Source organism: Nansenia antarctica (assembly GCF_963989245.1).
Source record: "Nansenia antarctica genome assembly, chromosome: 1".
In the NCBI taxonomy this organism is placed as follows: domain Eukaryota; kingdom Metazoa; phylum Chordata; class Actinopteri; order Argentiniformes; family Microstomatidae; genus Nansenia; species Nansenia antarctica.
The window spans coordinates 60,484,525-60,499,053 of NC_137674.1; the positions used below are offsets into that span (position 1 = coordinate 60,484,525).

Genomic DNA, 14,529 nt, shown 5'->3' on the forward strand with positions numbered 1-14,529 from the left:
ATTCTTACAGGATATTTTCAGTTTCCTTAAAATAAAATAAAAAACGAGAACTAAAATCTCACTTCTAGTTAGGGGTGACCCGTTTCCAGTTTTGGATTTAAAAAACAAAAAGCAAAACAATATTTAAGCACATTTTAAAACTTACTCCATATGAAACACCACAAAGATGTACCTGCACATGCCAAATATCATTACAAAAATCCAATAAATACAGAAATTATTGCACAGTAGAAAGGCTCCATGGATTCGTAAATGATAAAATCCTAAGACTGATGCCAGGAAACGCCAAATGAGACGAATTCCAGAGGACTTCTCATTAATGTTTCCCTTTGTTTATGTTTCTCAGGTGGCAGTTTCTGTGACAAAGAAAAAGAATTACATCAAATTGTCCCAAAAAATATTCAAGAAAGAGAGAAAATATCCAGCCAAGCCCCATATTGAATGAAGAAGAAGTGGTTATTGGGTTATTTGTCTCTACTGTATATAGTCACCTGGCTTATCAACCTCTGTCTGCCTCCTCTAGTTTCACCTCGCTGGCCATCAAAGACTCGCCGTGCCACTTCTTCATGTGTTTCTCTAGAGTGCTGTAGACACTGAAGGGCATGTGGCAGATGTCACAGCGGTACACCTCCTTCCCAAACTGCCCGTGGGTCTTCATGTGGCGCGTGAGCTTGGAGCTCTGGGCACAGGCGTAACTGCAGAGGTCGCACTTGTAGGGACGCTCACCTGTGTGGCTGCGCCGGTGCACCGTCAGGTTGCTGCAGTTCTTGAAGATCTTCCCACAGTACTCGCACGTGTCGCTGCGCCGGCTATCCTTAGAGCTAGGAGGTCTCCCAGGCCCAGGACCCCGTAGGAGGTGAGGCGTGCTGCTGCCACTACGGCCCGAAGCGCCCCCTCCCTCCCCTAACAGCTCTCCCGGTGGGGTGGAGAAGCGCAGGCTGCCTGTCTCCGAGGAAGAGTGCTCAGAGGAGGTGCCGAAGGGCGACTGGCGGGCATCGGAGAAGCCTAGGAAGGGCTCTCTGATGAAGTGCCGGGAGGCGGCGTAGCCGGCCAGTAGCTGGGAGTAGACGTTCTCAGCGGAGATGAGGGGGTTAGGGGGAAGCTCCAGCTCCTTCTCCACCTTGATCCTCTTGTTGGACGGGCTGGGGCTGGTGATGGGGGTGGGCCGGCGGTGGAACAGGCCTGTGAAGTCCTCTGAGCCGCTGATCCTGCCATTCAGTATGGGCCTGTTCTCTTGATCTCTGTCCCTCTGTCTGTCCCGGTCCGTCTCCCTCTCCCCCCTCCCTGGGTTTCGTTCCCCTTCCTCGCCGCCACCGTTAGGCTGCCTCTCTAGGCTCCTCTTGTTGGGGGCAAGTCTCAGATGATTGTCCAGGTTGTTGTGTGGGTGCATGATGCTCACCCCTCCACTCTCTGCCACTCTGTCCCCGCTGTGATGCTTCTCCTCTGGGGACGGCCTGGTTCCGTTCTCCAAGGGACGGCCACACTGAGAGTCCTCGCTCAGATTGGACTCAGGCCTACTTCCATTCCTCAGCTCCTCCTCATCTTCTTCCTCCTCCTCTTCCTCTTCCTCTTCCTCTTCCTCCTCCTCCTCGTTGTCAATCCCAATCCCCCTGCCGTCCTCATCTCGGCTCTTCTCCTCCCCCTCTCCTCCCTCCCGGTTCCCCTGTTCTGGGGAGCTGCCCATAGATCCAGACTTGTGCATGTGGGTCTTCATATGTCTCTTCAGCTTGCTGGCCTGGGAGCAAGCGTGGTCACACAGGTGGCACTTGTAGGGCCTCTCCCCTGTGTGGCTGCGTCTATGGACGATCAGGTTACTCTGGAACTTGAAGGTCTTCCCACAGAACTCACAGGACTTGGACTTAGCCAGGGCCTGGGCTTGGCTTTGGGCCTGGGGAGGGGTGTTGGTGCCCCCCTGTGGGGTGGGGGGTTGCGGGGGGAAGCTGAGGAAAGGCGGGGGCTTAGAGCCTGGCTGGAAGAGCGTGGGGCTGAGCAGGCGGTGCATGGAGGGCATGCGGGTGGGCGAGAGCGGAGGTGTGGGACCCCCGTTGTTGGTGGTGTTTCCAGCCAGCTCCCTCAAGCGGCGGGAGAAGTCCATGGAGGGGGGGTCCATGGGGGTCAGCCGCATCACCCTCTCAAAGGCACTGGAGTGTTGGGACAGCAGCCCCATCTCCTCGGGCCCCAGGCGGTCCAGGGGGTGTCTGGGTGGCGGCAGGGGGCTGATGAAGGGTGGCGTGGCAGGCAGGCGTGTCTCCAGGTACCCCGGGTGTTGGTGTTGGTGTGGGTGTGGGTGTGGGTGTGGGTGTGGGTGTGGGTGTGGGTGTGGGTGTGAGTGAGGGTGGTGCTCCCTCAGGAGGGGGGCTGCCATGCGGAGGAGGTGGAAGGGGTTGGAGCTGTCTCCCAGGAAGGTGGGCATGGGGGAGCGTGGCAGGGAGTCGGCTCCCAGGGGGGGCGGCAGGGCCATGCGGGGGGTGAGAGAGTAGTTGGAGGGGTGTGTGTCCAGGTAAATGCGGATGCCATGTGTGTGTTGGGCGTGCTGAAGGAGGAACCAGGCGCTGGTGAAGGTCTGCTTACACGTGGTACAGATGTAGCTAGACGGCTCATCTTTACCTGGGAGAGAGGGTGGGGGAGATAGAGATTGTAGACTTGTTAATAACTATAAAGCCAACTTGATCTTTACAATATGTTGCTAAATATGTATAATAATAACAATAATAAATAAATATATATATATATGAAAAAATTGCATGAATTACATGATTTACTGAAATTAATCATAATTTGTTAGGTTCACGGCTCACAGTAAGAGTAACATATAACAACATTAATTTCCGTATTTTTACATAACTCCAGCATCTAAAAACATCCCACATATCTGTAAGCTGTATTCACGACAACCAACACCGACACAAATTGATTGGCGATGTGTGCTGGTATTGAACGGCTTCATCATGTGTGTTCACTAAATCGTGTGTTCACTTCATCATAGTGCCTTGTGTTCTCTAATGGCCTGTGTGAGAGTCTCTGTCTCCTCCTCAGAAAGCTATATGAGCTATACGAGGTTAGCGTTGGCGCTGAGGCTCCCTGGGGGCAGGGTGTGTGTGTGTGTGTGTGTGTGTGTGTGTCTGTGCGTGTGTGCATGCGTGCGTGTGTGTGTGTGTGTGTGTGTGTGTGTATGTGTGTGCGTGCGTGCACACTGCAGGCTAATGCAGATGGCAGGTACAGCCCTAAGGCCACAACACATTATGCTAATTCTAATGTCAGCTGTGCTTTAATATACAGCTCCATCCCATCAGCTCTGCGTTTCCATTTCCATATGGAGATATGAGAGAGGCAGCCATGGGGAAACAGGGCAATCGGAGTAAAGGATATAGGGGGGGGGGGGGGGGGGTGAAGGGTGAGGATGTCAGAGAGAGAGACAAAGAGAGGGAGAGAGAAAGAATGAAAGGTTGAAGAAATATGTAAAATAGAAATTCCTCTCATCTCAACACAGCGGCCACATTAAACAGCTTCTACGTCACAGGTGTAGTAACAGTTAATAATGTGGTTACACATTACACACACACACACACAGACACACACACACACACACACACACACAGACACACACACCATCTCTGACAAATTGTCCCTTTAAATTGTGAAACTTAATAATACCAAATGAATCAGTCACTGTGGCATGGCCCGCCTGTGAGTCATAAAGCCTTGATTTGGCCGTTTATGCGACGCAGGCTAATGTGGGGAGGTCATGTTGCATTTCTATAGGCCTGCGTCTGCTCACCAGCGCATCTGTATCCACTTTATCATCTGTGGCCACCGGAGCCTCGGCAGTAAGGTGGTCTGCCGGACCGACCCGGGAAAACCTTTAGCTGCAAAAACTGTTGTGATCATCCAGCTTTTGTGGAACACACACAAACACACACACACACACACACACACATACACAAATACACACACCCTGGAGTGACAGTGGCAGTGGCATCCTTTGAGTCATCCAGCTTTTGTTGAACGTAGCACACACATATCCACTCACATGTACACATGAACACACGTGCGCACACACACACACACACACACACACACACACACACACTGTGGAGAGTAACCCTGGCGACGCATGCACACTTGGCTCTGTGATTGGTTGGAGGGGGCCCAGGGGAGGGAGGGTCAGTGTTAATGAGGAGCTCATTTGCTGATATTGTCTGTTTTTTTCTGTTAGAAGTGAAGACTTTAGGAGCCAACAGTGTGTGTGTGTGTGTGTGTGTGTGTGTGTGTGTGTGTGTGTGTGTGTGTCTGCGTGTGCGTGTGTGTGGTGGGTTGTGGGCTGCATGCCCGTGTTTAGTTTGGCTGGGCTTCACACGGACGTTTGGCTGGGGAGAGCTGGACAGCTTACAGTTTGGACAGCGGGAAGAGAGGGAGAGAGGGAAAAGAGGGGAGGGAAAGAGGAGTGTAAAGTGAGAGGTGGAGAGGTTTTAGGGACCAGACAGATACAGGCTGTTTACACACCACTGGGGACCTGGGGAATATGATCCTCTTTTTTTCACAAATGATTATTATTGGAAATGATAGTTATTTGGAGGGGGGGGGGGGGGGGGCACAGTGGGATGAAGAGATATGTGCTTGTGTGTTTATTGGTGTGTGTATTTATTTATTTATTTATGTGTTCATAAATGTGTGCATGTCTATGTTTAGTATCTATGTATTTGCATATGTGTGTGTGTGTGTGTGTGTGTGTGTGTGTGTGTGTGTGTGTGTGTGTGTGTGTGTGTGTGTGTGTGTGTGTGTGTGTGTGAGAGTGTGTGTGTGTGTGTGTGCGGCTAACTAATCAAGCCAAATCCCCCCTGCAAATTTGAATCTTGTCACATCTTACACAGAGTGCCATATGCTGTTAAAGGAGCGTGTCAGCTAATAGACTGGCAGCTGATGGCTGCCTAATGACGGCCAAAGACAAATTTCATCAACTTCCCAAACAAGCAGGAGGGAAGAAAAAAACACACACACCAGGAACATCTGAGAGGGAGAAGTATGCAAATGAGCCAATCAGGGGCAGACGTGGTGTAATGACAGCTTGCATGGTGTGATGGTGTGAAATCACCCATCAGGATTTTCTATCAGGAAAACACAGATCTACATGTGATAGAGCCCCAAGGAGCAGGACGGACACACACACACACACACACACACACACACACACACACACACACGCACACAGCCACAGACTTGCAACACACAGACAGAACACACAGACACAGACACACACACACACACACACACACACACACACACACACACACACACACACACACTGAATGCAGGAAGAGAGCATGAGCAATGTCTCTATGTAGTGCTCCAGCCAATAAAAGCCTTCATTAAGGAATCATCACGGCTCGTGCTATGATTCAATTTGCAGTAATTACCGTCGTCCACACATACGCTACAACCCCTCCACCGCTGCCCCGCCAAGGTCAACTACCAGTTACAAGTTACGCTTTCGTCTCTGTGAATTCAGCTCCGAGATCTAATGGCCTAATTTTCTTCCCCTCCCCCCCCCCCCCCCCTCCCCCATCTCACACTTCAGTAAATATGGCTGGGTGAGAGGTTAAATAGCTAAATTGAGTCGCGGAGATTACATGGTTATATTGCAGGCTGTGTAAGTGAAGCTAATGTACAGTGTGGCGCTCCGCCGCTAAAACTGTTGACTTCTGTCGACTGCAGTCAGACGTTGCTTGGAAGAGACACAGATCTCAGATCATCTCACATTTCCCCAAATGTTAACAATGGAAAAACACTAAATTGACCTTTGATCGGTGTCTCGGAGCGCGGGGGGTGGGGGGGCGGGTGGGATTTATTTCTACTCCATTGATGGGGGATGGGCCAGGAAATGGACAGGAAGTTATTAAAGCTATTGGCACATGCATATTGTAGAGGTGGGCCAATAATAAAAGTCCCCTCCCTCCTGGGGTTGGCTTTACTAAACCGCTGGGCCAATTAGATATCCTTTAGGGACCCAGATCTAAGCTCAACGTCTGTTTCATTCTTTCCAGACTGCTTTATATAGCAATTATTTGCCTTAAAAAAAGTACAAACAAAATGCCAGCCAGCACGGAGAGCCGTGGCATTGAATGAACACATCTGGTCCTCGATACTGAACAAGATGGCTGGGTGGGGGGGGGGGGGGGGGGAGTGTAGTGAAAGCAGGGGATTCACACGTTGAGAAAACATACGTTTCGTGTTGTCACCTAGCTCTCGTCTGAGAAGATATCGCCTGCCTGTGCTCACCCAAGGGACAGACAACACAGAGCAGGGTTACAATACCAGAGTGTCTGTAAGTGTCAAAAGCCATGGAGGGGCAGGACACCACAGTGTGTGTCGTGTGTTAGAGGTGTGTGTAAGTGTGTGTGTGTGTGTGTGTGTGTGTGTGTGTGTATGCGTGTGTGTGTGTGTGTGTGTGTGAGTGTGTGTGTATATGTGTGTGTGTGTGTGTGTGTGTGTGTGTGTGTGTCTGTGTCTGTGTCTGTGTCTGTGTCTGTGTCTGTGTGTGTGTGTGTGTGTGTGTGTGTGTGTGTGTGTGTGTCTGTGTCTGTGTCTGTGTCTGTGTCTGTGTGTGTGTGCGTGTGTGTGTCTCCGCTGCAGAATTCCTGAAGTTCAGGTTCACCATGCTCGCTCAACATTCCACCTAGAGTGACATGATGCTGCAGTGACAGATTTGCATATAGAACAAAGCCGCCTCCAGGCAAGCCACCGGGACCAACACACACTCACAGACACAGAAGACACACACACACACACACACATACACACACACACACACACACACACACCCTCCCATCCTGGGTACACCTGTCAGGGGTAGGCTGACACCTCTGGTACAGTTAAAGCAGACCCTCATTAGCATGGTTGTGATCTAGGGGTCCCAGGGGCCCCTGCCTCCTCACCTCGCCCCTACTCCCCTCTCCTCCCCTCTGCACTCCCCCTCTTCTCCACTCCCCCGCTCTGGTGGCTTGTTTGTGATGATGGGGGCTAATCAGGAGCCACAGGGCCATGCAGATCAGGTGTGTGTGTGTGTGTACGTGTGTGTGTGCGTGCATATATGCGTGTGTGCGCACGTGTTTGTGTGTGTATGTGTGTGTGTGTGTGTGTGTGTGTGTGTGTGAGCCAAAAGCAGGCCAAGGCATGAGGGAGCAGGCTGCAGGCTGCAGGCTGCACTGTGTTGTCACACATACAGGATAGCATGGAACACACAAATCTAAACGGAATTTCTAGGTTCTGCTGTGTGTGTCTTTGCATGCAAATACAGTATGCTGCTAAGAACAGGTTTTGGTCCCCTGACCTAGATTCAACTGACACTGCTTGGGATGTATTTAATCATCTATCTATCTATCTATCTACCTATCTGTCTGTCTGTCTGTCTCTCTGTCCATCTGTCTATCTATCTGTCTGTCTGTTGTCTATTTAGATTCTACCTAACTACTGGCGCTTTTCCATTGACCGGCTTGGCACGGCTTGGCACGGCTCGCCTCAGCACGCTTTTGAACAGTTCTGGGTACGAGACGTTTTCCACTATACAGGAACGACCCGGGACTGTAGGAGGAGTTACGTGTCATAAGATTCCCCCCCGCTATACAGATCAGCGGGGGAAATGCGATAAGAATTATGTCAAAATGCAGCACTGTCGTGCACAGATCAGCCTTACAACATGTAACGTTAAGTGCCTGTTACTTGCCGCTTTCAGTTCTAGTAGACTAGTTTAGATCTCGCAACCAGGGAAATGCCGACATGAAATGCCGACACGATTCTATTTTTATTTCTCCTGACACGTTGAGCACTGTGCTTTTTTTTGTTGGTGAACTACCGTAATAAGCCTAAAAAAGTTAAACTGTTCAAAAAGTGCAACTTCTCTGCTTTCAGAAACTGTTTGAATTTTTTGATTGGGCATATAGTTCATGAATTACGATAGTTTGAAGGAACGCTGTAAAATCCTGTCTGCGCTGCCAGCTCCGGTTTCGGAGCAAGACGCGAATCTATCGGCATTAGTCAAATACATGCTCACATCAAGTCATCCGCTCACTGCTCTCCATCAAAAATGGCACATCCATCAATAATATTACATAATAACAACTGCTCTGATTAGATTGCTTAGATTGTTTAATACATCAACGGGGGGGAAAGCGAGATGAGGGAGCAAGACGCGAATCTACCGGCATTTGACTGCCGCTGGACTGAGGAACATTTTGTTATGCTTGTTGTAAATAAAAGTTCTATGATGCATTGAAATGACATTAAACTAAGATAATACGATGGTTAGCATCATTTTTCTAATCTTTATTAATAAGTTATTACAGAAACAGTAAGTGACATTTTCCGAGAGCGAAATCTGTTGTGGTATTTAAAGATGGTGGTTAGCGAAGAAATCTATGAACATGGGATGACGATTTCCATTGACCAATCAACGGTGTGCAGCGTCACACGTCACACGCAGCCTGGCAAAAAGGTACCTTTCGCTACCCATCCCGAACAAGAACTATTTTAGTTCTTGTTCGGCACGGGTACCAGATATGGCACGGGTACTTTTGGCAGTGGAAAAAGGATAATAAACCGGGCCAGCCCGGGGAAAAGCGCCATACCTATCCCCATGATTCTGTTAGGAGAGGAGTTGGGAAGAGCCTATGGTAGAGACACCAGTGACAGGGCATGGTTAAAAAGTCCGCAAGTAGGGCAAAAACATTTTTCTGTTTTTTCCAGATTATGAAAGGGTAAGCTTTAAAATGATGTGTCATACATTGAAATCTGAAACAAGTTGAAGAAGTAATGGATATTTTAATGGTGATACCCCCTGAACCACCGTACTGAGATATCCAGCCTCAAAGTCTTCAGAGACGTTTTTCACAGAGGTAATGGGTGGGAAGAATAGCTGGTTAACTCCACCCTAATCACTCCCTCAAGACAACCACTCCCCCATTACACTACCTGTCATTATCTACCTGTCATCTGTCAGTGGGGTTGTCAGCTAACCCTCAGGAAGCAAAATTGCAGGGCTGACACGTTTAAATAGCTAAATAATAATAATAATAATAATAATAATAATAATTCAAGATTCATGATTTTTTATTGCCATGTGTGCCACATTTTTATTACGTCCCATTACAAGTACAAGAGAGTAAAATTCATGGCAATGGAAAAAATTAGGCAAGATACAATTGAGCAATACAATAATAGAATGGTGAAAATGTATAATGTGTCCGTGTGTATGCATTTATCATTATAGTTCATAAAGCATCTAGTGGCACTTCGGTGTAGTTCCTTCCCATCCCATCTGGGCATCAAAGCTGTAATAAAAAAAGAAGACAGTACATTTAAAATGATTGCCCACTGTTACCAACACCACTTTTACAAAATAGCCTACTACTATCTTCATAAAATAGAATTGCTTATACAATGACAATGACAAATACCTGAAGTGCTGGTGACGCATCAAGGTGTCATCTCTCAGAACCTCTCACCTCGTCATTCTGTAACACAAATTTCAGGTCAGAGGTGTGGACACTTCTCTAGTGTAGGTTTTCCATAGACTCTCAGTGTACTGTATTACAGAAGTAGGCTAGTGAAATCATTTCAATTCACGGTATGATTCTACAGCAAATCTACATATCAATTAATTAATCATTATTTTTGATTCCACACAACATTACCTTTCATTACAAAAGCATTGACTTTTTCTATAATCTATTATATCTCAAACAAAGCTAGCTAGCTAGCTAGCTAGCTAACAAGCTAACACTTGTTTGGCTAGCTGGTACACACACACACACTAAAATGGTGCATGAAACATACTGTGCCGTATGTTGCATGTTTAGTAGGTCTGCAACAAATGTATTTCTTCATTATGTTTTATCTTTGACAATGTATTTCTTCCTCCCACCATCTCCTACAGTTTTGTAGAGGGGTGGCATAATTGTGGTGAGCAGTTTCAGTGGTTTAATAACTGATGCTAACAACGGCGCTATCTACCTTACTCACAAAACAACAAATAACTGTTTGGCTATCCTAAGTAAACAATACAAAATCCTAGTAAACAACACATGTAACTCACTAAAACTTACCCAAGAACACAGCAGACGGTCTGTCTGTCGACGACTGTCCCATGAATAGTGAACTGATGTTGAGATCAATGTCTGAAATTCCGTTGTCTTCTTCGTCAGATTCGGAGTTCGGAGTTCCCGTTATGTATAGTCCAATATGAAGGAGTTCATTAATTGCCCACTGTCGATATTTCTGCCTGCTTTTGAAATTATGTTGATAGCATTAGCTTCAGCATCCATCTTGTAAATCTGTAAACAGATCCACACGCAGATGGCTACTTACATACAGCTGGGGTGGGCGTGGCTACACACACTGCCACACTAATACCCCCCACCCGACTTTGCTAACTAAATGTAGGTATTTAGTGAATGTAAAACTGTTGGATATGATATCGAGTGGGTTCTTCATCGCTTCAATTTTCATCCTATGCCAAAAACCGGAAAAAAAAAAAAACACAACAAGACTTGTTTTGCTCGATTGCGAGCTTTCACAATTATCGAGATGCGGACCTTTTAATGAAACCCTGTCACATATGGCCTTTTCCTGTCCAAACAGAGGCACACTCACGCAACATCTAAGCTAAGAGCCCATGCAGGCCAGATCAGTGAGTTGAGCAAGAATATGGGCAGCAGTCAGAAACGTGAAACATTGGTCCTGGACAGTTATGATGTTTACAGACTTTTGTTCTTGCCCGGCGGTGAATACTAGGTGGCCTACTGGGAATGCCTACTGAACAGCATGCAATTAACCAAGACATTGAAGAGACAGTGAATGCCATGATTCATGGCCACAACACAATAGCAATGTTTCAACACTTAACCCTGACCCTAACCTTAACCCTAACCCCTTCGCCTTAACCTAACCCTAACCTTAACCCTAATCCCTTCACCTTACCCTAACCAATTCCTAACTTTTAGATCGACCCACTCTCTGCTAGCGTTAGCAGCGCCTGGATGACTGACTGCATGAATGGCCAGAGAAATCGGAGCGAGGCGGGACAACGAGGCTGTGTTTACGTGTGTTGTAGCCTTGATTGTTGGCCTAAAGTATGTCTTACCTCAGAGGAAGAGCGGAGACGAGCTGAGCCACTGTGGAGGGTGGCAGTAGCAGGCAGGGGGCAAGGCGCTCACACAGTGTGACTGGCTCCAGCCTAACTGAAAGCAGGCCCAGCCTGCCACTAACCACTCACATGTGTGTGTGTGTGTGTGTGTGTGTGTGTGTGTGTGTGTGTGTGTGTGTGTGTGTGTGTGTGTGCGTGCGTGCGTGCGTGCGTGCGTGCGTGCGTGCGTGTGTGTGTGTGGGTGTGTGTGGGTGTATGGGTGTGCGTGCGTGCATGCGCGTGCACGTGCGTGTGTGCATGTGTGTGCGTGTGTGTCTATGTGTGCGCGTGAGCGCATCTGCAGCCAATCTGAGCAAAGCCTGGTGAAAGCCTTGACAGCCAGAGAGAAGCCCTTTAAAGGGACAGCTCTGCTGAAACTGTGTGTGTGGGATGCAATACAGTGCACACACACACACACACACACACACACACACACACACACACACACAAATGCACACACAAATGCGCACATACACACACATACACACACACACTCAAAACCCTTCTGTCCCATGCACACACACACACACACAAACAACACCTGTATGAGGTATCTGGAGACTCTGCCCTGACCCTCATGTCTCATGTGATGCGGGTCAACTGAGTAAATGGAACGATAAACCTATCGGGTATCTCCTGCATTAGCCCAGCAACGCAGTAACACAGCGAGCCTCTCATGTACCAAACTATGGGAGCGTTCTGCTCCGAGGCCACTCAGGGCACAGGGGACAAGCTGTGAAAAATAACTGGAAAGACCTCTCTGTCAGTAAGAGCTACGACTCTTGGCTCTGCCTCTGGAGCGTCGGGAAAAAAAAGCCTGAGCTCCAAAAGCTTTCTGTGGCATTTCTGTGTGCCTGACTCATCGCCTCTCAAATGGTCCCGGTGCCGTGTGTGTGTGTGTGTGTGTTTGTATGTGTGTGCATGTGTGTCTGTGTGTGTGTGTGTGTGTGTGTGTGCGTGCGCTGTGGTCTCTCAGGCTCTGGCTGTCTATCATGTGGCGCAGGAGGAGTGTGATGGATGACACTCACTCATGCTTGTGGCTGAGAGAAGAGAAGATGCAGGGAATGGAGAGAAGAGAAGAAAGAGAGAGAAAGCAGTTGAGAGAAAGAAAGAGGGGAGGGAGAGGTAGAGAGAGAAAAAACACAGATAGAGAAACAAAGAGAGAGAGGGGGGGAGCTAGAGAGAGAAAAAACACAGATGAGAGAGAGAGAGACAGAGAGAGAGACAGAGAGAGAGACAGTTCAGAGTCATCGTGAGAGGTTAATTATTCTGTATGGCCTGGATCATCAACAGGATGACAACCTCCATCTCCCTCCTCATGCCCCCCATCATCTGTTCTTCTAATACATTTCTACACAACCCATGAGTGCCATCTCCCCTCACCGTGCCCCCCCCCCCCCACTCCCCCGCTGCCCACCCGCCCCCCTCCTCTTATCCCTTAATACACAACCTAATGTGTCATCAACCACCATCAACTCCAAGCACCGGCTCAGCTCTCCAAAACAGTGAAGAGTCTGGGTCTCCCTGGGGGGGGGGGGTTGTTGGCAGGGGGACTAGGGGGACTGGGATTGGTGGACATAGTGAGGGACTGGATTTGGTGGACTGGTAGACTGGGTTGATGGACTGGGAGACTGGGGATGTGGCGGTGGGGGGGGGGGTGGCACTTCTGTGGGTTAATTACCCTATGCGGCAGTGTTCAGCAGCAGTATTCTCTGACTGGGCCTGCCAGGCTCAGAGTAACTTTGCTCTGCAGGGTAATGATCCCCAGCTGGACCAGCCAGCCAGCCAGCCAGCCAGCCTCCAGTTACAGCCCACTGTATAAAAAAAACAACAACACAGTCCTCAGGGCATACTGTATGTACTGCACTGCACGCCTTCTACCCCAATCAGAAAACATGCTCCCTTGCATGCCGCAGGTCCGCGCTAGGGTGGGCTAGGGGAAGGGATGTGTGAGGGTACAAATGCTTTGCTCAACTCAGTTGGCCATGGTGATATGGATGGACAGATCACAGAGAAAAAGGCTAACACACTCTATAGTTGGGTGGTCTTGTGCTACCCCTTCACACACACACACACACACACACACAAATATTTGATTTAACACTTTAATTTAGCTAGATAGCCACATCATAAATGAACGCTGGAAGATGTTATCATTGCAACGGTCATGTCTGCAGGTAAATTCTTTGTCTGCGGCCCTCTCAAACAAACACTGGAACACTAGGTGTGTCAAACTGTCTCTTGGCTCATACTGGTTGGTGCCAACTAAAATAACACGCGTCAACACCCCCTTTCCCACCCTCACAACACACACACACACACACACACACACACAACACACACACACACACACACACACTCACACACACACACACACACACACACACACACACACACACACACACAGTGATGGGTGTGAGCAATGAGGCTGGGTTTGGCCCTGGGCGTCCGCCTGTGGGTTTTCTGTGGCCCAGCCTGAGATGGCTCCTCTCCCCTGGCTGTTATCACACTGATGCATTTCCTGCCCCTGGCATGGCTCCTGCATAGCTTATGGTTAAGAAGGCTTTCATCCATCCAGCGCCTTCAGTGCACACACACACATACACACACACACACACACACACACATTCACACACTCACACACACATACCGATGAACATACAGGCCGGCACTGCCCCGCCATAGACACACAGGCCCAGACAGGCTCCGCTGGCACCAATCATTCTGATAACATCACCGTGCTTTATTTCATTTGGGTCTGTTCTGTTCTGTTCTGGGAAAAGGAGAAGGCCTTTTTTTAGGTTGAGTTATGGTGGTAGGGCCGTAACCTTGCAGAGATAATTCCCCCGACTCTAATGTCATATGTTGTCACGGACATGACAGTGCAAGCCCCCTTTCATCCAAGCCACACATTTAAAAAGACAAATGTGATTCTTTCTTTTCTCAGGACTGTACAGTACACAGCACAAAATGCAGAGGTATGTTAAAGTGAATGACATTATGATATTGTTTTTACCAAGATATAATCTGACTACTGTAAATCCAATGATAACAGGTTTGGATATACCATAACGTATGTTTATGTGCAAAGACAAATGTACAACATTTGTAAAACTGTTGTGATACTGTATAGGCCTTGAAATACTGTATTTCACAGTAAGTGTGGAAAGAAAGGACCTCAATGTCTCTCTGTGGTAAAACACACATTGTAAAAATAAAATGAAACCATAAACACTGTATGCTAATTTATTTTACAGTACCACCCAGAATAGCCAATAATAATAAGAAGAAAATACTGTACCCACACTAAAGAAAACTAGGATTACCCCCCTGTCAAGATACTGTAAGAAGCC

The 14,529-nt window shown here is 48.2% G+C and overlaps 1 protein-coding gene across 1 annotated transcript in view; it reads right to left on the bottom strand.

Annotated features, from left to right (window-relative positions):
- Positions 1 to 499: 499 nt before the first annotated feature.
- bcl11bb (BCL11 transcription factor B b) overlaps positions 500 to 14,529 on the bottom strand; it is a gene marked incomplete at both ends in the record, with an annotated part of 27,085 nt that continues 13,055 nt past the window's right edge. Inside the window, one exon of the mRNA XM_080539964.1 lies at positions 500 to 2,607. Within this exon, the coding sequence (XP_080396090.1) occupies positions 500 to 2,607 (2,108 nt within the window). The remainder of the gene's footprint in view (positions 2,608 to 14,529) is intronic.